Source organism: Lagenorhynchus albirostris, chromosome 19, assembly GCF_949774975.1.
Source record: "Lagenorhynchus albirostris chromosome 19, mLagAlb1.1, whole genome shotgun sequence".
NCBI classification, from domain to species: domain Eukaryota; kingdom Metazoa; phylum Chordata; class Mammalia; order Artiodactyla; family Delphinidae; genus Lagenorhynchus; species Lagenorhynchus albirostris.
Window position 1 is genome coordinate 33674201 of NC_083113.1, and position 27746 is coordinate 33701946.

General features: G+C 51.9%; 3 protein-coding genes and 1 long non-coding RNA gene across 7 annotated transcripts in view; 1 reads left to right on the plus strand and 3 right to left on the minus strand.

Annotated features, from left to right (window-relative positions):
* CNGB1 (cyclic nucleotide gated channel subunit beta 1) overlaps positions 1-2122 on the minus strand; it is a gene marked incomplete at its 3' end in the record, with an annotated part of 89504 nt that extends 87382 nt beyond the window's left edge. The window contains exon 1 of the mRNA XM_060130247.1: positions 1897-2122. Coding sequence (XP_059986230.1) covers positions 1897-1990 — 94 coding nt within the window. The remainder of the gene's footprint in view (positions 1-1896) is intronic.
* ZNF319 (zinc finger protein 319) lies at positions 2045-3633 on the minus strand. Its single transcript, XM_060129798.1, has 2 exons — positions 2097-3633; positions 2045-2049 (listed from the first exon to the last, which is right to left on the minus strand). The coding sequence occupies exons 1-2, from the start codon at positions 3631-3633 to the stop codon at positions 2045-2047; spliced, it is 1542 nt and encodes a 513-aa protein (XP_059985781.1).
* Positions 3634-6605: 2972 nt separating this feature from the next.
* Positions 6606-26908, plus strand: USB1 (U6 snRNA biogenesis phosphodiesterase 1). Of its 4 annotated transcripts, none has more exons than XM_060132272.1 (7): positions 6606-6735; positions 7960-8126; positions 9894-10077; positions 20698-20751; positions 23032-23137; positions 24682-24765; positions 25802-26908. In XM_060132272.1, the coding sequence occupies exons 2-7, from the start codon at positions 8015-8017 to the stop codon at positions 25904-25906; spliced, it is 645 nt and encodes a 214-aa protein (XP_059988255.1). In that variant the 5' UTR covers positions 6606-6735; positions 7960-8014; the 3' UTR covers positions 25907-26908. The 4 variants fall into 4 exon arrangements, 3 of the variants coding, with proteins under 3 accessions (XP_059988255.1, XP_059988256.1, XP_059988254.1); XR_009537285.1 differs by lacking the exons at positions 6606-6735; positions 24682-24765; positions 25802-26908 and adding exons at positions 6909-7102; positions 14868-14985; positions 15615-15777 and having other exon boundaries at positions 23032-23107; XM_060132271.1 differs by lacking the exon at positions 6606-6735 and adding an exon at positions 6920-7102.
* Positions 9220-25204, minus strand: LOC132510346 (uncharacterized). The gene is made up of 4 exons (XR_009537286.1): positions 24190-25204; positions 21046-21427; positions 20025-20334; positions 9220-10942 (listed from the first exon to the last, which is right to left on the minus strand). It is a non-coding gene; the product is annotated as an uncharacterized LOC132510346 (long non-coding RNA).
* Positions 26909-27746: the final 838 nt, after the last annotated feature.

The following is a 27746-nucleotide window of genomic DNA, read 5'->3' on the forward strand; positions in this document are numbered from 1 at the left end:
CCCTCTGAAGAATGACCAGAACAAACTGTGCTTTGGTCTGTGAAGGTCAATGTCTTTACTTCTAAAGCATACATTGGACTCACTATATATTAACATCAAAAGGGCTATCTAAAATGGAGTCATTCTTTTTAAAAATCCAAATTCTCACATTTTATATAAGATCCAAAATGACATGAAATTAAACTATACAATGTTATGAACAGTATAACAACTGCTTTTAGAAAGCAAAATGAAAGAAAAACATTAGCAGTTGGGACTGTTGTCAGCCTGGGTTCCACGTCTTTTGAGGCATTGTGACTAAAGCCAGCACCGAGGGGAAGGACCAGCCCCTCTCTGCGGGCACAGGAAGGGAACCTAGGCAGAGGAGGGGGATGAGGGCTTTTCAGACTTCTGAAGGTGAGGGTGGGACAAGACAGGTCTCCCTGCTCCTCTGGGATCTTGGGGTGGGCACTGATTAAAGTCTCCTTTTAAGACCCAGGGAAGGGGGCTGGGAGAGGGTGGGGCAGAGCTGGGTTCAAGAGAATCATTTTGATAGTAAAGGTCTTCTGGCCTTCCCGAGGACAGTCCCGGCCATCAAGCAATACCAATCGACTCCATCTACCTACCGGTTTCCTTAACAACCCTCTTCCCCTGCCCACTCCTTATCCTGGACACCCTCGGCTCCATGAGCCTAGTGGGCAGCCAGAGACCTAGGGGGACCCTAGGAGGACCCGAAGGAGAACACTATGGCCTTGGAAGTAGCTGGATGTTGTCCAGAGCATCTTGGTAGAGCAAGACCCCTAAAGTACAGGCCAGCAACCAGACTGATGGGGGAGGGTGCGCATGGGCTGGGAGGGCACTGTGAGGTCAGAGGCGTTCCCATGGTCCTTTCACCTCCCCTACCCTGGGTACCCAGGCATGGTCTTGGCCCTGAAGCAGGGCTGGGGCGGCCTGATTAGGGCCACGCCCTTGAGGCTTTGGTTCACACAATTCAAAGGGGTGACACTTGTTCCCATCCACTGGGAAGATCACAGGCTTGGCCCTGCTTCCTCCCAGGCACCAGGTGATCTAACAACCCCCTCTTTCACATCAGTAGTTCTGTAGGGCTGAGAGCACATTCCCCACCAGTGCTTGGAACCATGCCGCAAAGGTGGGAGGGGCACTTCCAAAACAGTGGGATTAGCCCTGGGTGCAAAGGCTGCCTTTCCTCCTTTCCCTGTGGACAGCACTGTCCCTGGCTGAGTGAGTCACAGGAGAACTTCTCTGCCTCCTCCCTTCTGGCTGGGCCAATTGTTCTCCAAGCAGACTGAGCCCACAGGTGTGTAGCACCCCTGTATGTCTCGCCTGCCAGAAACCTGGAGGATGCATCGCCCCTGGCTGAAGCTGACGGAGAGGCCGGTGGCTCACAGTTTGCCCTCCTGGTTCCAGGACTACACCACGGAGCTGGCCTTCTCCCTCAAACAGCAACCTGAAGGGGGATGCCCTATACCCAGCTTACCTCTGGAGTCCAGCCCTTCTCCCAGGCCCTACCGTGACCCTCCTCTTTCCTAACCTATCCGATTTCTAATTAGGCTGAAAGGTCTGGGAAGGTTGGGCTAGCACCACCCCCTCGTTGGGGTGGAGAGAGGCCATTTGACTTCCAGCCTGGTTCCAGGCCCCCAGAGACAAGGGAGGCTGAGGTCTCTCAAGAAAGCGAATCCTGTAATGGGAAAGAGGTCTGTGGGGTCAGGACCAGCCACAGCAATCTGCCGCCCCCGCTCCCCACCCAGGCCTGTACCGGGAGTGCCAGGCACCCACACCCTCCACCTGCCCAGGGCCTCCCTCAGAACACCGAGCCGGGTGCAGGGATGGGTGCGAGGAGGCCGGGCCGGGCCTGGTGGGGGCCGCGGCGGGGACTCAGGGCAGGCAGGCGGCTACCTGGTAGGCGCCCTCGGCCGCAGCGGCGGCGGCGCTGTGCTGCGCGCTGTGCTCCTGCAGCAGGGCCACGTCCAGGAAGCGCTCGCCACACCATACGCACTTGAACTGCTGCTCCCGGGCGTGCACGCCCTGGTGCTTGTTGAGGTGCTCACGCTGCTTGAAGGCCTTGTCGCAGTTGGGGCACTTGTAGGGTTTCTCGCCCGTGTGCACCCTCCGGTGCCGCTGCAGGTCGGAGGCGTACTTGAAGCGCTTCTCACAGTCCGGGCACTTGAGCGGCTTCTCGCGGGCCGGGTCGCAGCGGTGCTGCACGAACTCGGAGGACGAGAAGAAGCGGCGCTCACACAGGGTGCAGCGCAGAGGCTTCTCGGCAGCCGAGCAGTGGGCCAGCTGGTGCTTCTGCAGAGCCGACGCCCGCTTGTAGGCCTTGTTGCACACCGGGCACTTGAAGGGCCGCTCGGCCGCGCCCGGCAGGCACTTGTGCCGCAGCAGCTCGGCCGACTGGTCGAAGCCCTTCTGGCACACAGGGCACTTGAAGAGGGTCTCGAGGGTGTGCACGTGCTGGTGGTAAAGCAGGTGGCTGGGCTGCCCAAAGCCCTTCTCGCACAGGCCGCACTTGAAGGGCTCCTCGGTCTTGTGCGTGCGCCGGTGCCGCATCAGCGCATACTGCTGCTTGAAGCCCATGGGGCACAGGTCGCACTTGAAGGGCCGCTCGGCGCTGTGCGTGCGCTCGTGCTGCCGCAGGTCCGACGGCCGCTTGAAGGCCTTCTGGCACTCGCCGCAGCGGAAGGGCCGCTCCCCGCTGGGCGTGCACGGGTGCTGCAGCAGCTCGGATGACTCCTTGAAGTGCAGCTCGCACACGTTGCAGCGGAACAGGTGGTGCTCGCCCGAGTGTGCGTACATGTGGCGCACCAGGTGCGAGCGGTGCTTGAAGGTCTTCTCGCAAACCGCGCACTTGTACGGCCGCTCCGAGCTGTGCGTGCGCTTGTGGTGCACCAGGTGGGACGACTGGCTGAAGCTCTTGTCACACAGCGTGCACTTGTAGGGCTTCTCGCCTGTGTGGATGCGCTCGTGCCGCGAGAGCTCCGACAGGTGCTTGAAGGGCTTCTGGCAGATGGGGCAGCTGTAGGGCTTGTCGGCCTGTTCTGCAGGGGCTACGGCGGGCGGAGGGGGTGCCGGGGGCAGCGAAGGGGCGGCCGTGGCCGCGGGCTCAGCCGCCTCGGCGGGCTTGTAGGTCTTCTCGCAGATGGAACATTTCACGAGGCCCCCAGTGCCGCTGTGCGCGCTGTGGTGCTGCGCCAGCGACGTGAGCAGCGAGAAGCCCATCTTGCAGACGCCACAGACAAAAGGCTTCTGTTCGGCCTGCACGCACTGGTGCTCCAGCAGGTCGGTAGCCTGGTGGAAGATCTTGAGACACTGCGTGCACTGGAACGAGCGGTCGTGGCCTGCCAGGCACTGGTGCTCATGCGGGCTGGACAGGTGCGCCAGGTCGTGACCGCACACGCCGCACTTGGGGCCTGGCTCGCCTGCTGGCTGCAGGGGCGCATGCTGCGGGGGCTGCAGGCCCGGGTCAGGCTGCAGAAGGATGCCATAGACGGCACAGCCCAGGGGGTTCTCAGCTGTGCCTGGGGTCAGTGTGTGCTCGGCCAGGGCCGGCGGTGGTTCTGCGTGGTGTTGAGGCTGCGGCGGCTGCGGCTGCTGCGGCTGCGTCTGCGGTGGCTGCTGCCAGCTTTCCGACATGCTTGGGAAGATGAAACAGGGTTTGGAGAGTAATGGCTTCAGTTTCCCCGCTTAAGATGACCCACACCAGAGAGAGAAGCTGCCCAGGATCAGGTATGGATGAGGACCTCAGACAAGGCACAGAGAGGGGCTAGTCAGGCGGCCCAAGTCATTAACCAAGACAGACTACAAGGCTCTGCCTACAGGACGGGGGTCTTCGAGGCAGGGTGCCAGCAATGGCGGGGAAGCTCTGCCTTCCCTGATGATTGGTTCTGTAGAGAAGAAAGAAATCGTGAGCTTGAGGCAGGGACATGCAGCTGCTCCCGGGGCCTCTCCCTGATCTGCCTGCACTCGCCACATTGACATAAACCACATCAGGGAAGCAAGAGGGGCTCAGGGCTGGGAGATCTGCTCCCTTCACATGCTACCAAAGAAGTCTGCTGGCAGTTCAGCTCCTCCGGCAAAGGGGATGGTGGCTGTCTCCATGCCCAACCCCCATTCAGTTCCCCATCCCTGGGCCAGGCATCCCAACCTCCCAGCTCACTGTCATCCCTCTTTAATTAGCTGTCTCACGGGTGACAGTCCGGGGTGATCTGTCCACAATACAGAGAAGTCACAAGTTCTGCTCTTGCTCCAAAGAAAGAAGGAGGTGACCAGATAGGGCCCTGGCATCCAAAACAAGAATCTTAGTAACATAACTTTATATTTTGCCAAACACTTCTTACTTGGAAGCCCAGTACCTAAGATAGATAAAAGCAGAAAGGCTCTGGTTGAGGCCTCCCTGTAGGCCTGCCAGCTTCTCTCCTGTTGCTGAGTCTCAACCCAGGACACAACTGCTCATAAGAACAGACTGTGGGTCTAAGAGGCCAGGCCTCCCAGACCTGAGGGCCCCACAGCAAACGGCCTCAGTCAGTCAATATCTAAAACAACTGCATGAAACTGAGGACCATCTCAGAAACCTTCTCCCATCAAGGGCTGGCCCATACCCCTCTCAACTACCCCCCAGGCCCTCCCCTGACCATGTGTCTGTTCTCTCTTCACATAAGTGGGATGGCTTTGCAGGGACCTGAGCCAGTGCATGATGGGGGTTAGATGGCGGGTCCACAGACCCACGCAGCCTAGATGTCTACATAGCAGAAGTTCCCTAGTCTAGTCATCTCCCAGAGCACCAAAACAAGTCCTAAATCCTCTTCATCTGACAGTGTCAAGGCCTGTAGGAAAATGTAAGCAATTTCGAGTTTGCCCCTGCAAGGTGGGAAGTGGCATGCTAACCACAGAGCATTCGTCCCTATCACCTTTCCGGAGAGAACCCTGTTCCCTTGCTCCAAGTCTGTAACATTTTGGATAATCAGTGGAAGGTAAAGACCACCCAGCTCAGGCAAATCTCTAACTCACCACTTTGTGGCAGCATAAGGTAATGACAGCGAGAGGGAAGAACTTTTAGAATCAGACACAACCCACTTTCAGGTTCCCAGCTCTTCTGCCTCTAACATTGAAAAGTTTCTAAGTTTTCTCCCAATGAAAAGAGAAGGAAGGGGATGCCTTTACAGGCCAGCCTGGCCTCTAACTGCCAAAGAAACATAAGAGTCAGGCTAAAAGCTGTCAACCTCAGCATCTTTCTGGGAAGAGAAGAAGTAAAGAAGCCACTGCTCTGGGTGGAGGCAGCAGGTTGCATGAGTGAGCAGGTACTGAAGCCTCCCCAGGAAAGAGGGAAGCAGAACTACTCTGAGCGAGGTCTAGGTCAGGCTGCGCCAACCCAACTGTTTTTTGTTTTTGTTTTTTCCGGCATGAATGGCTGCCACACAGGGTCCACGGTCCTAGGCCCCCAGCTCAGCTGCCCACCCTGTCCCCCCTCCAGGAAGGTGCGGCCAGAGGCCTCTCTGATCACTCAGCAAAGAGGATGAGAGACTAGGGTGAGGGCAGCAAGCGGAGGCCCCCACCTGAGCCCCACCCCAGCCCTTCCTCTTCCCTGGGAAACCGAATGAAAGCCGATCACCTCCCTGCCGGCAATGCCCGCCGGCCCAGCTGGGCTGCCTCCTGTCAGCCCTCGCCGGGAATGGACAGGCCGCTGCGGCCCGAGGGCCGGCCCCGCGGGCGACTGGGCCCGAAAAAGGCCCCAGGGCTGCAGGCTTGGCCCGGGAGACAGCTGCGCGTCGAGGTCGGCCTGGGCCGCCCAGGAGCTCAGGAGGCCGCAGGGTCGGGCTGGAGGGAGTGGAGGGGCGGCCGGGCCGGCTGGGGAAGGGGTGCGGCGGGCGCGGGAGGGGCGCCCAGCCGCGGCCCCGGGCGCCCAGCCGCTCACCTGCTCCAGGCCGCCCGCGGGGTCAGGCTCAGGGCGAGTGGCCACCAGCTGCTCTCTCAGCCGCCCCTTTATTCCGACTCCATCCGCGGCAGCGCGGCCTACGCGCTCTGCCAATCCCCGGCCTCGCGTAGCGGCGGCGTCCGGCTCGGGGGCGGGAACGGGCTAGCGGCGGCCGGAACCGAGGAAGCGACGTGCGCGGCCGGGATAGCGGGGCCGGGGCGGAGGAGCGCTGGGAGGGCGGGCGGACGGACCGATGGCCTTGCAGAAACCGGCGGACAGGCGGGCGGCGCGGGGGCCAGGGAGGCGGGGCCGGGGGGAGGAGCGGCAGCCTGGGTGGCGGCGGCAGCGCGAGTAGCGGGCGGCGTGGAGCGAGGCCGCCCCCTGCCGGGGACCCCGCGGCCGGGCCGGGTCGGACAGCCGCGCGCGCGCCGGGCCGGCTCTCCAGTCGCTCGGCCGGCACGCCTCAGCTGACCCAGGGAGGGCGCTCTGTTTCTGACCACCCTACTCGGCCATAAGGGTGGGAGCTCCCAGGACCCAGTCCCCGGTCCGACCCCTGAACCTGAGAGGAGGGGCCTCCTAGACTCTGAACTTCTGGAACTGACCCGCCTCTGACTGTTCAGCTCGCTCTTAGGGGATGGGACCCCGGAGCTCGTACTTTGGGCCTGCTTGAGGAAGAGGCCCCGGGACCTCTGACCCCGCCCGGACGGCGAGGGCAAGGGTGAGGGCGCTAGACTCCGATGGGTCTAATGCGCTGACCTCTGACCCAGGGACCATCTGCTGCTGGGAGGTCCCGAGCTGCTGCAGACCGAGCAGCGGACAGAGAGGTCAGAGCCGAGAGCGATCTGTTTAATGGGCACACTGAGGATGGCGGTTCCGGGAGGGTCCAGGTAGTGGTCAAGGCGCGGCGAGCCAGCAAGCGTAGTCTAGGTGGGTAGCCTCTTGGCTCGAGTCCTGCCGGGCCCCGCCCCAGACCCCGCCCTGAGGCGGTGCTAATCCGGGCCCCGCCCCCTGGAGAGCACTTCCGGCGCAGAGGAATTCCGGGTGTGGTTCGACTGCTGGCGGGCCGGCTGTGCCCTAGCGAAGGGGGTCCCCCATGAGTGCGGCGCCCCTGGTGGGCTACAGCAGCAGCGGCTCCGAGGATGAGGCTGAGGCCGGGGCCCGGGTCCGGCCGGGGACTAGAGGCTGCAGTCGGTGAGGAGCGAGGAAGACTTTCTGGGGAGGGTGCGGGTTGGCACCCGGACCGGACCCGAGCTTTGGGGTGGTTGGGGAGGGTGCCGGGCTGCTCGCAAGGGAAGGAAAAGGGGCACCGGGGGAAAGGAGGATCCGGAGGACAGCCTTGGACAAAGCCCCGGAGTGCCCCCACCCGGCTGGGCCAAGATCAGGAGGCAGGAAACGTGGGCTCGGGTCCAGCCTCCGCCGCTGGCCCACTCGTCTCCCGGCGCGCACCGCTGTACCACCCTAGGTCTGCTTCCTCATTTGGAGAGTGTTTTCCTTTATCCAGTATATATTCATTGAGCACCCTCTCTGCGCCAGGCTCGGGACTGGGGACTCAGCAGTGAGCAAAACCATCCAAGTCTCCTACTTTGTGGAGCTTCAGTTCTTAATTGCCAAGCCTGGTGCATCCTGAGTGCTTTTCAGTGTCCCGGTTCATCTCACAATAGCCCTATCAGGTTGCAGTGCACTGTACAGATGAGGAAACTGAGGCCCACAGTGACTTGCCCAAGTCCACGGAGCTAGGAAGTGTCATTCCAGCTGAGGCCTGTCCAGTTAGGGCATGTGACCTCTGAACCACATATTGCCACTTGCCCCGTTGTTAACCATGGGGACCACGTTCCCTGCTAAAGTCTGCCTCCGCGAGCCGTTGGGAGACCCCAAAGAGACAGTGTTGGGGAAAGAGCTTTGTGGTTATCTAGAAGCTGCTTACAGCTCCTGGTGAGAAATAGACACGCAGACTCACCTGGTACAAGGTGTTACAACTTTCATTGTGTGTACAGAGGTAGAGAATGCTAAGAGGCTAAATGTGCTTGATTTCTTCTTTTCTCTTGCAGGGGCCAGAGCCCCCTTCCCAGCCAGAAGTTGCCAGTACCCGACAGTGTGCTGGACATGTTCCCAGGCACCGAGGAGAGGCCTGAGGATGATAGCACAAAACATGGGGGCCGGGTGCGCACCTTTCCCCATGAGCGGGGCAACTGGGCCACCCACGTCTATGTACCATGTGAGTAACGCATGACAGGCACGTGGCTGACACTGACAGGTGCCCCTTATGGGAGGAAGCTGGTCCCAACAAGGAGGAAGAAGCCAGAAACCTCTGACACTGGTGGTGGGAAAGAGATTAACTCAACAGAGAGAGAACAAGTTTCAAAAACTAGGGAATTTTTCTGTTAACTTGGTTTCAGGTTTTCTGGCCTTTGTTTTTACAGTGGGATGTAGTTGATTATCAATGTTGTGATAGTTTCAGGTGTACAGCAAAGTGATTCAGTTGTACATATACATTTATCTATTCTTTTTCAAATTCTTTTCCCATTTAGGTTGTTACATAATATTGAGCAGAGTTCCCTGTGCTGTACAGTTCAGTTTTGAATTCGTTGCCTGAAATATTTTTTACTAACCCTGTGTATACTGTTCTCCCTGCTCATGAGGATGTGACCAAGGGAGGGTCTAGGGCAGAGTGTCAAGGCCATCCCAGACTGCAGCTGTAGCTGGTACTTTATTTCAAAGAGGGCTGTCGGTGTGCTGGCCTCCAGTCCCACCCCACCCTAGCCCTAATGAGTGAGTGGCAGGCAGAAAATGCCCAGGGTTCAGAGTCTGACCTCACTCCAGTACCCACTGCTCTGTGTGCCCTTTAGTAAGTTGCTGACTTCTCAGAGCCTCAGTCTCCTCATCTCTAAAATGGGGATAGTAGTAATACCTATCCTCTAGGACTTTTGTGAAGATTAAATCAGATAATCTATGTCAAGTTCTTAGCATGATACACGGAGAATGTGGTGGCTCTTATTACATTGTGTTAGATCAGGTAAACTCTTGGAACCTCCATTTCCCCATCCACAGAATGAGAATGATTCTCTCTGCTGCATACTCTACAGGGCACTTGAGCAAATCCAGTAAGTTATTAGTTGTGAGCAGACTATTAACCATGCAGCTCTAGTCACATGTTTGGTTAAAAAAAATGAATAATCTGTGAAAATACAGTGGTGGTCCTTGTTGCATTCTTTGTCTTTATGAACAATCAGGAGATTCTAAATGTCTGATTAAAAAAATGAACTGTTTCTGATTATGGGTTACTGTGGAGCTGTAATTATGGGCTTGATTTATGTAATGAGAGGAAGGCTGTCCAACATGTAGTGTTGTATGGAGAAAGCCAATGGAAGAACTGGTATGCCCTCATCTTTTTTAACAAATAAGATATATACGTTAGTACATGCACTGAGAAAAGGCTGGGGAAATAGGCATCACATTTGACAGCCTTTATCTCTAGGGTAGTATCTTGAAAGTGGGCTGTATGTGCCTGGGGACGGGATCAAGATGATCCATTAGAGAGAAAAGTATTAAAACCTTTTAATGTGTTTCTCTTTATCTCATCTTTTAAAATTTCTGTTGTTCCAAGTGTACATTTTATAACACACACAATTTTGCAGTGTAGCACATGTTTGTAATTTAGAAATAAATACACATTTATTGTGGGTATGTGGGCAAGCTTGGTTGACTAAGGGCCTGTGCAATCACAGTAGTTTGGAGACCACTGCTGTACGTGGTAGGATATCAGGGGCCCCTACTTTCTCTGTCACATATTTCTTTTCTCACTTGAATTCTTTTCAAAGAGCATGTATGTGTTACTTCTGTAGCCATAAATGCATATTAAAGTATTATTCGAAATACATAGACATAGGCTACTCTCAAAAGCCTTTCTCCGCCTTCTGGGCTTCATCCAGCCATGCCACCCTGGCTAAGAGAATGGCCCACCCTCTCCACTTCTCCCCTCCAGATGAAGCCAGGGAGGAGTTCCTGGACCTGCTTGACGTGCTGCTGCCCCACGCACAGACATACGTCCCCCGGCTGGTAAGGATGGAGGCCTTCCACCTCAGCCTGTCCCAGAGCGTGGTTCTGCGCCATCACTGGATCCTCCCCTTCGTGCAGGCTCTGAAAGACCGCGTGGCCTCCTTCCAGAGGTGAGTGCCCAGTGCTTCCCTCTGCCCCTCATCTCCCTCCCCTTCAAGGCTCCTCTTCCTGTCCTGAGCTCTTGTGGGGATGGACCTGTGGGATGCACTACCCCTTCAAGCAGGCAAACCTAAAGGTTAGCACACCAAACATCTCCCAGAGCCGCCTGCTGCGCGCTTCGTCCCATGTGCCCTTGTGCGTGCCACGTAAGCTCTGGAAGCCTCCGAGCCTTACCTGTGTGCGGGTCAGGGGAGTGGTGGTGGCTCCCTCAGAGGGGGACTTGTGAGAGTGAATGAGATCACGCATACCCTCAATGTGGCACTTGCCGAACGATCAGAGCTCACCCCCACTCTGGTTTTATCTGCCAGCCTAGGCTTCTTTTCCCTTGACTATTTCATACCTCTTCTTTCCACTAGAAATGCCCCTCCTTCGAGACTTGGCCAGATCAAAGCACTGCTCCTTCACTGAGGCTGTCCCAATTGGTATCTCCTCCAGAATTCTTCAGGCCCAGGGACCCTGCTGTCCTGTGCTTGTCTACACCCCAGTGCTCGTTCCACTCATCCTCATATCCATATTCAGTCATCCCCATGTCCCATCTCCCGCTTGGAGCCCAAGTTCCTGCAGGCCAGGAATGCGGCTGCTCTCTGAATTACCCCACAGCTTTTGTCCAGGTGCTTTGCTCACTATAGGCATCAAATGGGTGTTTGTTGAATGACTGAGCAGGAGAGAGAGAGCCCAGAAATCCTCCTCTGGATCCTCTGAATGTTGGTTCCAGTAGGAGCCTAAGAAGCCATCCAGGTGGTGGTTTTCTACTCCTGGTCTTATTTGCAGAGTCCTTTCTTCTAATGAGGTGTTACACAGATCCCTGATGTGTAGCTGGGTAAGAGAGAGAAAAACAGAAGTCTTTTAGCCAAAGCCCCACCCTCGCAGTTCAGGAGGCCCGAGGCCCAGGAATTCCATAGAACTACTCTGCCCCATTGGAGGACTGCCCATTTTGTGTAGCCCCTACTCGGGGCCAGAGGAGGAAGGGATTTGCTCCAATTCAGTCAGTTAGCCAGCGACTCAGGACTAAAACTCATCTCTCTCCCTAATCCAGCCCCCATCCCTCTTTTTATTGAGTCATGTATGTTAGTCAGGACCCTCTTGATCGCCGGTGCCAGAAATCCAACCAAAAGTGGCTTAAACGGGGAATTTATAGGCTGGTGTAACTAAAATGTTTAGAGGTAGCACTGGCTTCATACATGGGACCGGGAGACGTCAGATGGCAGCAAGTCCTTTCCCCTTCTACATGAGAATGCTTCAGTTATCCTGCTTCTAGCTGTGTCCCTGGATAAAGGTAGAATGCCAGATGTGTTCTTGGGCCATTTCACTTATGGTAAAAATGACTTATGAGCACGTCATGTCTGGGCTGGGAAGACTGTGAGTGAACTAAGCCCCTCCTGGGAAACCATGGCTTGGGCCTCCCTGCATGCGGTGGTTCCCTACCTAGGCAGGTCCCTTGCTGGGCCTCTGGAAACTTTGCGCAAGGGCTATTACAAGAGGTATTGCTCCCCAGGGTGGCTGGGGTGGGTGGATATAGCTTGTTCTCTTGCTCATTTAGGGAACAGCCCCTGGACCACTGGGTTGGCCCTCCCTGGTGCTGCCCTGCTGGTGCAGTGTTTCCTAGCCTGTATCCTGAAGGAAGCTGGGCCGGGTGGCCTCTTCAGGTTTGACTGGTTGAGCCTAAGATGACCAAGAGTGGGTAGTGCACCTTTGATTCTATGGCTGTGACTGAGGGAATGCTATGCTCTGATTGTCCAGGCCTGTCAAGTACACACCCCTGGGTGGGGGCAGGTTGACCACTCTACCAGCACAAAATGGGAGAGCAGTCCTCCTATATAAGATCACCAGGAGAAAGGGTGTTGGTTGATGTATTAGTCAGGGTTCTCCAGAGAAACAGAATCAATAAGATGTATACAGATACACATAAGAGGAGATTTGTTATAGGTATTGGCTTATGTGGTTATGGAGGCCAAGAAGTCCACTGTCTGCCATCTGCAAGGAGAGAACCAGGAAAGCCGGTGGTGTAATTCAGTTTGATTCCAAAGTCCTAAAAATCAGGGGGCTGATGGTGTTAAGTCCTGGTGTGAGCCTGAAAGCCTGAGTACCAGCACGCCAGTGTCAGAGGGCAGGAGAAGATGGACGTCTCAGCTCAAGCAGAGAGGGAGAGTTTGTCCTTCCTCTGCCTTTTTGTTCTATTCAGACCCTCAACAGATTGGATGATGCCCACCCACCCACATTGCGGAGGGCCGTTTGCTTTACTCAGTTCACCAATTCAAATGCTAATCTTTCCAGAAACACTCTCACAGACAAACCCAAACATAATGTTTCACCAGCTATCTGGGCATCCCTTAGCCCAGTCAAGAGGACACATAAAATTAACCATCTCAAGTCCACCCCTTATCAACTTGACACATATGCATCTTCTTAAACCATACTTAATCTCTAAATTAAGACCACAACAAGGTCATAATTCTGCCTAACATGATACAACGTCCAGTGTACATCTGAAAATGCATTAATCCCTTCCCCAGAAGAGGAGGTAATATTGGGCGATACTTTTTACTCTTCTAAAAGCCCATAACTTGAATACTATGATGTAAAATTAACAATACTTGAATACTAGTATAAAGTCACTACATATTATGGTACATGGTAAGGGAATAAGAGAAGAAAACAGATATCTGCTCAACATATGTACAGGCAAACCTTGTTTTATCATGCTTCACATATACTGCATTTTTTACAAACTGAAGGTTTGTGACAACTCTGCATTGAGCAAATCTGTCAGTGCCATTTTTCCAACAACAGTTGCTCACTTTGTGTCTGTCACACTTTGGTAATTCTTGCAATATTTCAAGCTTTTTCATTATTGTTACATTTGTTGTAGTGATCTGTGATCAGTGATCGTTGATGTTACTATTGTAATTGTTTTGGGGCGCCGGGAGCCACACCCATATAAGAGGGCAAACTTAATTGATAAATATGTTTGTTCTGACTGCTCCACCAACCTACCATTCCCCCACATCTCTCTCCCTCCCCTTGGGCCTCCCTATTCCCTGAGATACAACAATGTTGAAATTAATAACCCTACAGCGGCCACTAAGTATTCAGGTGAAAGAAAGAGTCACACATCTCTCACTTTAAATCAAAAGCCAAAAATGATTAAGCCTAGTGAGGAAAGGCATGTCAAAAGCAGAGGTAGGCTGAAAGCTGCTAGGTCTCTTGTCCCAGTTAGCCAGGTTGTGAATGCAAAGGAAAAGTTCTCGAACAAAATTGAAAGTGCTACTCCAGTAAACACAAGAATGATAAGAAAGCGTTTCGCTGGTTTGGGGAAAGTTTTAGTGGTCTGGATAGATGATCAAACCAGCCACAACATTCCCTTAGGGCAAAGCCTAATTCAGAGCAAGGCCCTAACCCTCTTCAATTCTCTGAAGGCTGAGAGAAGTGAGGAAGCTACAGAAGAAGAGTTTGGAGCTAGCAGAGGTTGGTTCATGAGGTTTAAGGAAAGAAGCCATTTCTATAACATAAAAGTGTGAGGTGAAGCAGCAAGTGCTGATGTAGAAGCTGCAGCAACTTATCCAGAAGATCTAGCTGAGATAATTCATGAAGGTGGCTACACTAAACAATTGATTTTCAATATATGAAACAGCCTTCTATTGGAAGAAGATGCCATCTAGGACTTTCATAGCCAGAGAGGAGTCAGTGTCTGGCTTCACAGCTTCAAAGGACAGGCTTACTCTCTCGTTAGGGGCTGATACAGCTGGTGACTTTAAATTGAAGCCAATGCTCACTAGCTATTTCAAAAATCCTAGGGCCCTTAAGAATTATGTTAGGTCTACTCTGTTTGTGCTCTATAAATGGAACAACAAAGCCTGGATGACAGCACATCTGTTGACAGCATGGTTTACTGACTATTTTAAGCCCACTGTTGAGACATACTGCTTAGAAAAAAAAAGATTCTTTTAAAAATATTACTGCTTATTGACAATGTACCTGGTAACCCAAGAGCTCTGATGGAGATGTACAATGAGATCAATGTTGTTTTCATGCTGCTAACACAACATCAGTTCTGCAGCCCATGGATCAAGGAGTAATTTCAACTTTCAAGTCTTATTACTTACAAGTCTTATTATTTAAGAAATACATTTCATCAGGTTGTAGCTGCCATAGATAGTGATTCCTCTGATGGATCTGGGCAGTCATTTGAAAACCTTCTGGAAAGGATTCACCATTCTAGATGCCATTAAGAACAATTGTGATTCATGGGAAGAGGTCAAAATATCAACATACACAGGAGTTTGGAAGAAGTTGATTCCAACCCTCATGGATGACTTTGAAGGTCTCAGGACTTCACTGGAGGAAGTAATTGCAGATGTGATGGAAACAGCAAGAGAGCTAGAATTAGAAGTGAAGACTCAAGATGTGACTGAACTGCTGCCATCTTGTGATAGAACTTTAACAGATGAGTTGCTTCTTATGGATGAGCAAAAGAGTGACTTCTTGAGATGCAGTCTACTCCTGGTAAAGATGTTGTGAAGATTGTTGAAATGACAACAAAAGATTTAGAATATTCTGTAAACTTAGTTGATAAAGCAGTGGCAGGGTTTGAGAGGATTGACTCCAATTTTGAAAGAAGTTCTGTGGGTAAAATGCTATCAAACAGCATTGCATTGCATGCTACAGAGAAATTATTCATAAAAGGAAGAATTGATCGATGTGGCAAACTTCATCGTTTGCCTTATTGTCATCTTATTTTAAGGAACTGCCATTGCCACCCAGTCTTCAGCAACCACCACCTTGACCAGTCAGCAGCCACCTACATCGAGGCCGGATCCTCCACCGGCAGAGATGATGACTCACTGAAGGCTCAAATGATGGTTAGCATTTTTTAGCGATAAAGTATTTTAAAAATAAGGTATGTACATTGTTTCTTTAGACATAATGGCTTTGTTTAATAGACTACAGTGTAGTATAAACGTAACTTTTATATGCACTGGGAAGCCAGAAAATTGTGTGACTCACTTTACTGTGGGGCTCTGGATCCAAATCTGCAATGTCCCTGAGGTGTCCTGTGTATATATACTCGCAGACGTATTCATAACAAAGTAAGGAGGAAATACTCATGACGATTATAGCCCTCATTTTTGTAACTGGTCACATGGTCGTAGCTGATATTTACAACTACCTTCCACTACCTAGCTCTCTGTTCCCTTTGCCTTCAGCAAGCACCTCAGATGGTTGTGGTTCTTTACCTGGGGTAGTGACCCAAATCTTCATTCCCGAAGGTTCTGGGCCATTACTAATCCTGCCTGGATTAGGTTGTTGTAGTTTTCCTTGGCCTGAAATCAGTAGGCATGGTAATACTAAAAGATGCCCTAACAGATCTCCTGTATTCCAGATATCCTCTTCCATATCTCCATTGTGGAGTAGTAGTCCAGTTTCCCCTCGGTAGTCAGGATCAGTGACCCCAGCCAACACTGTAACTCTTTTGTCTGTTGATTCAAAGGTACAGGAGCCCAGAGTGGCAAGTCTCAACTTCCAGTTCAGTGGAAGCACTACATCTCCTGGTGGAAGCAGTCCTCCCTCGGAACTAAGACCTCTGGGCTAGCAGAGCATGAACTTGTGGGAACAGGAAGCAAAAGTTTTGCTAATGCATCACTAGGGCAATGGTGAGTGGTACCACTCCCATTTCTACCCCTTGACTCCTGGCCCCGTGAATCCTGGCTACAAGAGAAACAGCACCATATGTGGCTGCTGATTCAGAGCAGATACAGATACTGTGGGTTCTGTTCCAGAATAAAATAGAGTGAATGACACGAAGTTTTTGGTTTCCCAATGCACATAAAAGTTATGTCTATAAAGTGTGCGATAGCATTATGTTTAAAAAAAAGAGGTACATACCTTATTTCAAAACTACTTTATCCTTCATCTCAAAGGGGATATCTCGATATGCCCCACACCATTGGACCTCTAGACATTTCACTGAGGTAGAAGGCCCTGAATTTTAGTTGGATTTATTTCCCACCCTCTGACACACAAATGTCTTAGCAATAAGTCCAGAGTAGTTGCCACTTCCTGCTCATTAGGTCCAGTCAATGTCATCAATGTCATCAATGTACTGGAGCAGTGTGATATCTAGTGGAAGGGAAAGGTGAGCAAACCCTCTATAGTAAATTAGGACATAGGGCTGGAGGGTGCTATAGCCCTGAGGTAGGACAGTGAAGGTGCATTGCTGGCCTGAAAGTAAACTGCTTCTGGTCCTTATGGACAGGGATGGAGGGAAATGTATTTGCCAAATCAATAGCTGCAAACCAGGAACCAGGGGATGTGTTAATTTGCTCAAGTAATGAAACCACATCTGGAAGAGCCACCACCTCCGATCATCAGTTTATGATCATCCACTGTCATCTTCCACGATCCATCTGTCTTCTGCCCAGACAGAACGGGGGTTGAATGGAGATGTGGGAGTCGCCACCCCTGCGTCTCTCAAGTCCTTGATGGTGGCGCTGATCTCTGCACTCCCTCCAGGGATGCGGTATTGCTTTTCATTTACCATTTTCCTAGGTAGAGGCAGCCCTAATAGCTTGCACTTGGCCTTTCCCACCGTAATAGCCCTCACTCCACAGGTGAGAGAACCAGTGTGGGGATTCTGCCTGTTGCTGAGTATGTCTATTCCAATTATACATTCTGGAACTGCAGAAATAACCACAGGATGGGTTTGGGGACCCGCTGGGCCCACTGTGAGATGGACCTGAGCTACAACTCCACTGATCACCTGACCTCCATTAACCCCTACTCCGAGTGATGAGCCGCAGTGACATTTTGGGTCTCCAGGAGTTCGTGTCATTTCAGAGCCAATGTCCAGTAGTTCCCCAAAGGCTGGTTATTTCCTTTTCCCCAGTGCGCAGTTACCCTGGTAAAATGGCATAGGTCCCTTTGGGGAAGGCTGGGAGAAAGATTAACAGTATAAATTTGTAGTAATGTACCGGGGTCCTTCCTCAAGGGGACCCGACTTCCCCTTCATTCAAGCGGCTCTGGGTCTGTGAACTGGCTCCATTCTGGGAATTGAGGGGCCATGACTCTGCCTTTATGATTCAAGTTAGACTTTGGCTCACCTGGCCTAGAACTTTCCTGCTTATACAGATGAAGGAAGAATTTAGTAGGCTTCCTATCTATGTCACTTCTAGAAACAGCCAACACCCTGTGTCTGCACAAGTCAGACTTCTGATTGCTGCTTCAACTCTGCTGTCCTTTACGGTAACTATGCCCACCTTGCGGGCCAGGTATTTCCAGTTCACTCACTGTGGGCCACCTTTTGGTCCGTGTTTCAGCCACCTACCCAAACAGACCCCTTTCCAGCTCCCGGAGCTGCAGTGTTACATGCCGAATCTCTGCTTAGCAAGCCCATATCCGTAAATTCAGCCTGATCCCACTTTTGATCCTTCTGTCATTGCCCCACACCCTTTTTTTTTTTTTTTTAATATTCACTTATTTTTGGCCGTGTCGGGTCTTAGTCGCGGCATGCAGGGTCTTTCATTGTGGTGCACGGGCTTCTCTCTAGTTGTGGCACGCAGGTTCCAGAGCATGTGGGCTCTGTAGTTGCGGCACACAGGCTCTCTAGTTGTGGCGTGCAGGTTTAGTAGCCCTGCGGCATGTGGGATCCTAATTTCCTGACCAGGGATTGAACCCGCGTCCCCTGCACTGGAAGGCGGATTCTTAACCACTGGACCACCAGGGAAGTCCCACCCCACACCTTTAATATCCATTCCCACACACGTTCCCTGGATTTCTGCTTGTATATGTTAGGAAACTCAAATAGTTCTGGAGTGTAGCACATCTCCTCGTGGGCCACACATGGTACCTCACCTTTAGGGGGTCTGCTGGGACTTGAGTCTAGTTATAGGTCTAGAAGCAAAGAGGGGTGTTGGAGGTGGGTCCTGAAGCATTTTCTTGGCATCTGCCTCAGGGGAGGCCATTACCATTTCCTCAGGCAATGCAGGGTTAATCCCCTCAAAGGTGGGAAGGTCCATAACACTAGGTGGGGGAGGACACTTCCACTGAGTCCGAGAAGACTCATCAGAATTTAAGGGCTCGGGCATCCCTGGTGGTGCAGTGGTTAAGAATCCGCCTGCAAATGCAGGGGACACGGGTTCGAGCCCTGGCCCGGGAATATCCCACATGCCGTGGAGCAACTAAGCCTGTGTGCCACAACTACTGAGCCTGTGCTCTAGAGCCCACGAGCCACAACTACTGAAGCCTGCGCACCTAGAGCCCATGCTCTGCAACAGGAGAGGCCACCACAATGAGAAGCCCACGCACCGCAAGGAAGAGTAGCCCCCACTCACCGCAACTAGAGAAAGCCTGCACGCAGCAATGAAGACCCAATGCAGCCAAAAATAAAATAAAGTAAAAAAAAAAGAATTTAAAGGCTCAATATGCTGAGCTTCATCAGAGTTTCCCACAAGTCCCCATACTTTCCCAATCAGTGCCCTCACTGTAACTGTAAAATCCTGCTTGTTCGAGGAGTTCAACTTGTGTTATAATTCAGCAAATGGCAGGATAAGGTTCCAGATTTGATTTTCAGCAATTTCAGCCCTGCAGCTACAGGGAATCAAGGTCTCCTTTAGGGCACACCGAGAAGCTCTTAGGTCCTTTATGCTTGAGTTGGGAATTCAATACCCTGAGCTCATCTTTTCATTTCACCACTTTGTCCAGCAACATTAGGAGCAGCAAACCAACATCATTATATTCCTTAGTTTTCCAAAAATGTTCGCAAGTAGCATATAGGGTCACTCAGCTCCTTGCTTCTAATAAATGGCTGATGAGGGGTATCAAGGAAGACATTTTCACATCTCTAGAAACAGTCCATGCGGCCTATCAGTGCTCTCTTTACTACTGGAGATAACAGTCATTAGCGTCTTTGAATCGAATCAGATTAGAGAGCGAATTCCAGAAACCCCAGAACCAATTCAGAAAACTCATCCTTAAAATTCTGTTCCTGTAGAACCATTCTCAGTGCCAAAACCTGTATTAGGGTTCCCCAGAAAAACAGAACCAATAGGATAGAGAGAGAAATAGAGATAGGAGGAAATGCACTGTAGGAATTGGTTCACACAGTTATGAAGGTCAGGTCCCAAATCTGCCAACAGCAAGCTGGGGAACCAGGAAAGCCAGTGGTGTCATTCAGCATGAGTCCAAAGGCCTGAGCACCGGGGAGGGGTGGGGGGACCGGTGGCGTTATGACTGATATGAGCCTGAAAGCCTAAGAACCAAGGACCCCAACGTCCAAGGGCAGGGGAAGCTGGATGTCTCAGTTCCAGCAGAGAGAGTGTGCATTTGCCCTTCCTCTGCCTTTCTGTTCTATTCTGAAAAGTTGGATGATGCCCACCCACACTGGAGAGGGCAATTTGCTCCACTCAGTTCACCAATTCAAAATCTAATCTTTCTGGAAACACCCTCACAGACACCCCAGAAATAATGTTTTACCAGCTATCTGGGCAACCCTTAGTCCAGTCAGGTCAATGCATAAAATTACCCTTTATAGTTGGGTGCAAACGCCCCATGTCCACCCCAGGACATCTGGCAGGTACTCTACACTTAACCGAGCTCCTGCTGCTTCTATCACCCCTTACATTTTCCCCAGAAGGGATGCACTAGGAGGCTGAAGGCTGACAGGAAAGCCAAAAGTTAACTGACTTCGTGCCCTTGGACAAGTTGTGAGATTCTAACCGGCAAGCTGGGTTGTTGTGTGCCCTCAGATGAGGGTGAGAACTTGGCCTGGAGCCTGTAAAATGAGTGTTTCCTGTAATGGGATTTGCCAAGTTGGTCCAGGAAGGGCAGGAAGCCAGTTTGTTCCCTGAGATCACCTAGTGTCCCAGAGAACACAGGCGGAACCAGCCAGGGTCAGAGCACTTACCTGGCAGAATTTGATGGTCCCTGTGTAACTGATCTGAGAGGTGGGTGACGGTATTTCTGCGGCAATCTCACACCAACAGAGACCCCTCACTAAAGCATCAGGTGAGAGCAAGGGCTCTGGAATCAGGCAGATTGAAGTTCAAATTGTGACTCACCAAATTCAGCCTCACCAAGCTTCAGTTTCTGTGTCTGTAAAATGGGTGTCATTGTAGCACCTGCCTCACAGACTTGTATGAGGATCCCCAAGCTCAGCCCAGGCACACGGAAATGTTCTTGTTGCTTAGACTGGATCAGAATTGGTTTTTGTTAACCTGCAAAGAAAAAAACTGGCTCTTAAGTGATCTATTATCACCGGCCTAATGACTTTCTCAGTTCCCATCAGTAAAGCTGGGGTAGTCGCAAATCGCTTATTGGAATCAGCTGCTCTTAATAAAGTAAAATTTTTGCTGGCATCTGAGTGAAGCTATGTGTTACCTGGACTGGGTGATTATTTAAGGTCTTGCCCAGCTCTAATATTTTAGGGTTCAGTTTACCACCTGTATAATAGGGTGACAATACTAAATGTGAAATTAGTTAACTGAATTTTCAAAGTGATGTTTTTTAATATACACTATTTTCTCTGATTTTTTTCCTTATTATTCTTCCTGAAATGTGGTCCTTCTTCTAAATTTCAGATTCTGCTTTACTGCCGACCGGGTAAAGATTTACACCAATCAAGAGAAGACCAGGTGGGTCTCCCCACTCTGCCCCCAGTTGTTTCCAGAAGAGGATTCTTTGGAGTAAAGACTTGAGGAGGCCTTGTCTCTCTCAATTTTTTGTTTGTTTGTGTTTTAACCGGCCCTATGACTACAAGGGCAACTGTTCCCAAATCTGAACCTTTCATTAAGAAAAATAACTCAGGGAGCATGGGAGGAGGAGCAGAGGGAGAGAACAACATCTTGGTTTAGTGGGAAAAGTCTGAGACTCAAAGAAAACCTGGGTGCCTGACCAGCTCTGCCTGCAATTTAACGTTGAGCTCATACCTTCAACCTCTGTGACCTGCCATTTCCAAGCTGTCACATCATCCATCACATCCTGTCCCATTTCCAAGCATCCATCATTGGGCAGTTGTGAAGCTCAGATGAACGAAACAAGTTTTATAAAAGCATTCAAGGATGAGATGAACATAAGAAGAAACTGTTGTTATCAAGGCTTCAAAGCAAGCCTCCCTGTCAGATCCACTCACTGGATCTGAGCTGCCTTCTGCTCTCAGCACCTCTAAGAAGAGTACTCATTCGCTCATTCATTCATTCATTGTATGCTGCACAAACTTGTTAAACACCTCCCGGTGCCAGGCACTTGCTGTACACTACAGATCAGCAGTGAAAAGGTCGGCATAGTCTCTGCTCTATGGGATCTCACATTCTGCAGGGGAGACAGACAATAAACAAGGAAATGAGATCGTTAATAACTATCGTGTGAAACGATAGTCTGGAGCAAGTGGCCAAGGAGGGCGCTAGCAAGGTGGCATTTGCTGGCGACATGAGGACAAGAAGGAATCAGCCTTGGGAAGAGCTACCCCAGGAGCCTCCAAGCAGAGGACACAGCCAGGGAGGTGACTGAGGAGGAAAGAGCCTGGCATGTTGGAGGAGGCCAGTGAAGCAGAACTTGGGGAGCACGTGGGAGAGTGTGAGGAGATGAGTCAGGCAGGGTTAACTCCCGCGGGGCCTTCAAGGTCAAGGTCAGGAGTTTGGATTTTCAGTGTCACAGAAGCCGTCGGAGGGATCTAAGCAGAGACGTGATCCAATTTACGTTTGTAAATGTCAGTCCGGCCCTATCGTGTCTGTGTCTGTGGCTCCTGAGTGGAGAAAAGATCTAAAAGAGCAAGGTTGGATGCAGGGAGAGCAGACAGGAGACAGGTGAGGCGCCAGTGGTGGCCTGGCTTAGGGCGATGGCAGTGGAAGAGCCAAGAAGCAGACACATTCCCGATATACTGGAGGTAGAATCAACTGGAGTTACCAGTGGGTTGGGTCTGTGCACAGTAAGGGGAAGAATCAAAGTAGATTCCTGGGTTTGGGGTTTGAACAGCTAGGTAAATATAGATAAATGGCCCCATTGTCTGTGATGGGAAACACCTGTGGGAGGAAGATGAGAAGTTCTGCTTTGTACCTGGTGGATTTTGCCGCCTGTGAGACCCCCGGGTGGAAGAGTCGCACACACAAGTGGGTATACAGGAGAGGTGCCAGCCGGAGATAGAAATGTGGGAGCCATCGGGCTGTGTGATACTGAAAGCAGGGCCGGGTGAGATCAGCCTGCGGGGGAGCGCAGGCGACGCCGGCTCTGCAGCCCCTGACCATTTAGAGGCTGGAAAGGAGAGAGCGGCAGAGGAGACTGGACAGGAGACCAGAGGTGGCGTCATACCAGGACAGTGTGGTGGGTGGTCTCTTGGAAGCCAAGAGAAAAAAGGGCTTCAGGGAGGGAGGAGTCAAGTATCTGAGTTCAGGAACACAGGTGGTTGGCAGCTTTGACGGGAGCGGTTCCTGGCCGAGTGGACTGAAGATGGGCGGAGAGGCGTGAGAGACTGCCGAGGGAGACAAATCGTCGGAACGCACGTTTTACCGGGCAGGGGATGGGGGCTGGCTGAGGGTGTGGGTTCAAGGGAGGGGTTTTAGAGATTAGAGGGTGCTTACGGGAGGGAGAGGGAAGTGCCAGAGAGGGAAGCCCTGGAGAAAGAGTCCTACATGGGAGCTATGCCGGCAAGCCTAGGCACCACACCCTGGGGGTCCGTAGCCTTGGCAGCAGCAGATGAAGACGGCCCTGCTAGGGTTCTTAGACCCTGGGGAAGGAGGGGGGATGTGCGTGCGATTAGAGTCAGGGAAGGATGGAGAGCCAGCTCGGAGAGCAGGGAAACGAACTGACCTCCCTCCCTCCCGGCTTTCCTCTGTCGCATCCTCTGCCCCCTCGAGGATGGTTTCTGTTCTCAGGCTGCGTCTCATGCCCGTGTGGTCTCCACCTCTGTCTCCCCCCAGGACCTTTGTTGGACTCGAGGTCACCTCGGGGCACACCCAATTCCTGGACCTGGTTTCAGAGGTGGACAGGGTCATGGAGGAGTTTGACCTCACCACTTTCTACCAGGTAATCAGCAGCGTCTTTTTCTCTCCACTGACCCATCTCTAATAGGAATAAAATCAGTCTTAAAGAAACCCTTGTTAGAGGCAAACCGAAGAGCCCTCTAGAACTTGCCCGTGGGAAGTGTCCATTCGGCCAGCCCTCAGAGGACACACAACCCTGGAGAGTTGAGGGTCTGAGGTGTAGTCGGATGCAGCCCAGTGGAGGGCCAACATTTCTTACAAATCTTCTGTTATCTCTTCAATATGCATGAGATTTATGTCTTCTACTCTATAATGTATCCATGTTTATTTTTATATTTTTTAGGAAGTAGTTTTCCCCAATACTTTTTAGTCACGTTGACACTCCAGGTAGAGTTGCAGCTTCGCATACCTTCCTGTGCCTTGCCCCATGCCCTCTAGGGGAACTTGAACTCCAAGTCGAATATCAAGGCTTTAAAGGGCCAGTGGTTTTGCTTGATATATTCTTTTAAAATCATGCTGAGAGATATAAGTATGAATTTGAGTGGAGATAATTTATAGTTTTATAATTTTAGACATTTTGGTTTTTGTTCATCTTAAAAAGTATGTCATCTCTTGAAATATTTTTGATCAGAAAACATTAAATCTGGGATGTGTGTTCTCTTCCAAATTCCAGAGGTAATGACTCTCTATGATATGTAAAGGAGAGCCTCTGAGAACAGGACTATCTTAGCTCAGGCGGCCATAACCAGATACCATAGACTGGATGACTTACACAATAGAAATTTACTTTCTCGGGCTTCCCTGGTGGCACAGTGGTTAAGAACCCACCTGCCAATGCAGGGGACACGGGTTCAAGCCCTGGTCCGGGAAGATCCCACATGCCGCAGAGCAATAGAGCCCGAGCGCCACAGCCATTGAAGCCCGCGTGCTTAGAGCCTGGGCTCCGCAACAAGAAAAGCCACCGCGATGAGAAGCCCGCACACTGCAACGAAGGGTAGCCCCCACTTGCTGCAACTAGAGAAAGCCCGCACACAGCAACAAAGACCCAATGCAACCAAAACTAACTAAATAAATGATTTTAAAAAAGAAATTTACTTTCTCACAGTTCTGGAGGCTAGACGTCCAAAACCAAGGTGCCATCACGGTCAGTTTCTGTTGAGGCCTCTCTTCCTGGCTTGTAGATGGCCATCTTCTCACTGTGTCCTCACATGATGGAAAGAGAGAGGAAGCAGCTCTCTGCCATCTCTTATATGGGCACTAATCCCATCATGAGGGCCCCACCTTTAGGACCTCATCTAAACCTAATTACCTCCCAAAGGCCCCTTCTCCAAATACCATCACAGTGGGGGTTAAGGCTTCAATATATGAATTTGCGGGACACAATTCAGTCCATAGCAGGGACCAATCCAGGGCTATTTTATCTGTCTGTGGAGGGTGCTTGGGGTCAACACTGAGGATCTAGTCTCCCATGAATCAGGTCAGGGATGCAGCAGGGATACGGTGACAACTCTGTCACAGAGCTGCTTTGATGTCTGAGCCTGCCACGACCTCCAGGTGACCGCCTGTCTCCCCGCCGTTCCTCTGCAGGACCCCTCATTCCACATCAGTCTGGCCTGGTGCGTGGGTGATGCACATCTCCAGCTGGAAGGGCAGTGCCTGCGGGAACTACAGGTGAATTCCCAGGGCAGGAGCATGGAAGGTGCTGAACCCCAGAAGCTGGGGGATGGAGGGGAGCTGACAGGCGCTGAGGATTAGGCATGCAAACCTGAATCCTGGCATAGGAAATAACTGGCATAGCCAGAGACCCCAACACCTTACCCTGCGCCTCACAGTGCAGTCCCAGACCACCTGGGAACTTATTAGCAACACTCACTCAAGGCCCAATCCAGATCTAAGAAATCAGAATTTAACAAGATCGCTAGGGATTTGTGTGCACGTTAAAATTTGAGAAGCCCTGCCCTAGAACACTAATCTGAGAGGATGCTGCGGGCCTCCCCTGAAGTCCTAGACCCTCACCCAGAGGTCAAAGGCTCGGGTGCTCCCAGGGGCCTGGGAGGTGCTGGAAATGAGTGAAACGCACCAGGTCTAAAGAACGTCCACCCTCACAGCCTTTCTCGTATTGTGATAAGTAGGGGATATCTTTCACTTTCCCGTCAGTGCCCTCAGAGAAGCCGGTACTCACCCCTGGTGCAGGCAGCTGCCATGCAGGAATGTGGACCTCGTGTTGCAAGTACTTCTGTTTTTCAGGAGAAGCCAGAAATCTTAATTTTTGTGGGTAATCCCTCTATTTTCAAATGCTGGCAACCAATATGTATTTTTTAAGAAAACATTTTGCGAGCCAGACAACACATGTGCAGACGGGACACAGCCCGTGGGCCATCAAGTAGCCACATCTGCTCTTGGTCTAATCATTCTGGAGGCAGCAACGAGCTCCGGTCTCAGGCTCCAGTAGACCCAGGTCCCAAGCCTGGTTTTATTGGATTCTGTGGTCCAGGGCTCTGAGCATCCATTTCCTTATCTGCAAAGTTGGGATGATAGGACTGCAGAGCTGATTAGACAAGGTAACCTGGAGAGCCTGGCGCCTGCGTGGCCCTCAGCCTCCCCCGAGCAGGCCTAACCTCTGAAGGATTTCAGTAGGCTGGCTTTGTTTGCAGTGCCCTCTGGGTCCCTGATTCCCCTTAACGTGATGGTCCTCTCCTGGTTTAAGGAAATCGTGGGTGAGTTTGAAGACTCCGAGACGTTGCTGCGTGCGCACGCCGAGCAGATCCGCTGCAAGTCTGGGAACAAATTCTTCTCGATGCCTCTGAAGTGAGCACCAGAGGCCCTCGTTGTCCTGGGCCCCGCCCTCTGCAGCCAGGCAGAGATGGAGGAACCCACTCAGACTGATGGGGACGCTGCCAGTCCCACCACTGGGAGGCCCGGCCAAATGTGCAGCCGCTTCTGGCCCTCCCCGGGAGCTGGTTCTCTTTTGGCCCTTTTGGGGTTGCAGGTTGGGTGCTGCTGCGTTGCGATCATCCCCAGAAATCACCAGTAGAGGGCAGCCAGGGCTTCCTAGTTCTAGGTCTGTGGTGGTTATGCCTAAAACAAGACACAACAAAAGATGGGGGGTCACCTGGTGAGCCCACCCAGACTCAGCCTGAATCCCCACTGTAGTCCCTCCAACAAATGGCCCCTTCCCCACAGCCCCGTGGGCTGTCTGCATTTTGATGCCATTGGCCCCAGATGAGTTGTTTTGTAAGCCATCATGCCCTGGCTCATCTCTGCTCAAGCCTGACACAGCGTGCTTCCACGGGCCTGTCATCCTCCCTCCTTGACACGGTGTCGCTTTTATTTATTTGTTTGTAGTCTCACCCCCTCCTATGCCAGCAGAGGCCATTTCAGGGCCAAGGCCCAGGGTGCTAATTTGTGGTTTAGCATCAGTTTTCTCCATTCCTTCCTCCCACTCACCCCCAGCCAGGTGCCTGGGGAGACTTGAGCAGATGTTTCATCTTGGCCTGACTGGTGGCTTTAAGCCAGGCCTCCAACGCTCTGTGACCTCTGGCTTCCCATCAGCTTCCCAAAGAAGCAGAGAGGAGCCTTCACCAGGCAGAGTTGTCTTTCTGCTGCCTCCAGCTGCCTGCTGTGGCCTGCGGGCATCCCCAGGGGCTGCAGAGGAAAGGCCAGGGGCTGCACAGGGGTTTTTGTTTTTCTTCGAGCCCTCTCGGGGAGCAAAGGACCAGTTGCCATCTGATTTCTAGTGATGGAGGAAGAGACACTTTGATGTTTTAGTTTAAAATTAGGTTCAGCAAATAAAAATCGCAATTTTTATTCTGGATTTTGTTTTGGACCACTTCTTTTCAACTAGGTGCAAAGATGACTTTCCTCTGCCCCCATCTTCCCCAGCCTGCTTCACAGTTTGGCGGTGCTCTCGGGAGTCTCTGTTACGACGTCTAAGGTGGCTGGGAGAGGCCTTAGCGATGCCTCAGTACAGGGTGGGGTCACCTGGCCTGCCAGGCCTGCTGGCCAGAGGGTCTCACACACCGCACCTACACCAGGGCGTAAGCACAGACATTTAGACGCGATCCTGCTATAACACTTCTGAGTCCTTTCTAGGACCCTCTCAGCTGTTCCTCCCAAGAACCCATGAAAAGTAAACTGGGTTGGAATGATTATTCTGCTTTTCCAGAAAAGCAGGTTCCATGACTTGCCTGGGGTCACATGAGAAGTCAGGTAAGGCCCTAACCTCAATGCTGCCCTTTGCAGCCTGCCAGGCCTGCTCTCCCTACTCCACCCCGAGCCCCCAAGGGAAAGATGTGGGGAGAGGGGGCCTGTGGCTCTGGCCCCCACTGTGCCTCCCATCTGCGCTTCCTGAGGCCAGCTCCCCATCGCCATGCTGAGAGACCCAGGAGATCACACTCTGTGCCCTTCTTCCCCAAGCCCTCTGCATTGAGCTGCTGATTCAACTAGGACTGGCCAGTCAGTTCTTCTGGCTTTTGCGGTCACGCGGGCTGGAGAGGGAGAAGCCGCCATCCTTCCTGGCAAATCTGTGCAGCCAGCACTTACTGGCACCTGCTCTGTGCCAGTCCCCGACCTGGGCAGTTGGGTGAATCAGACTCCTCCGGCCCTCTGGATACTCGCAGTGATGCGGGGGGATGGTGGTAGCAGACAGGGTG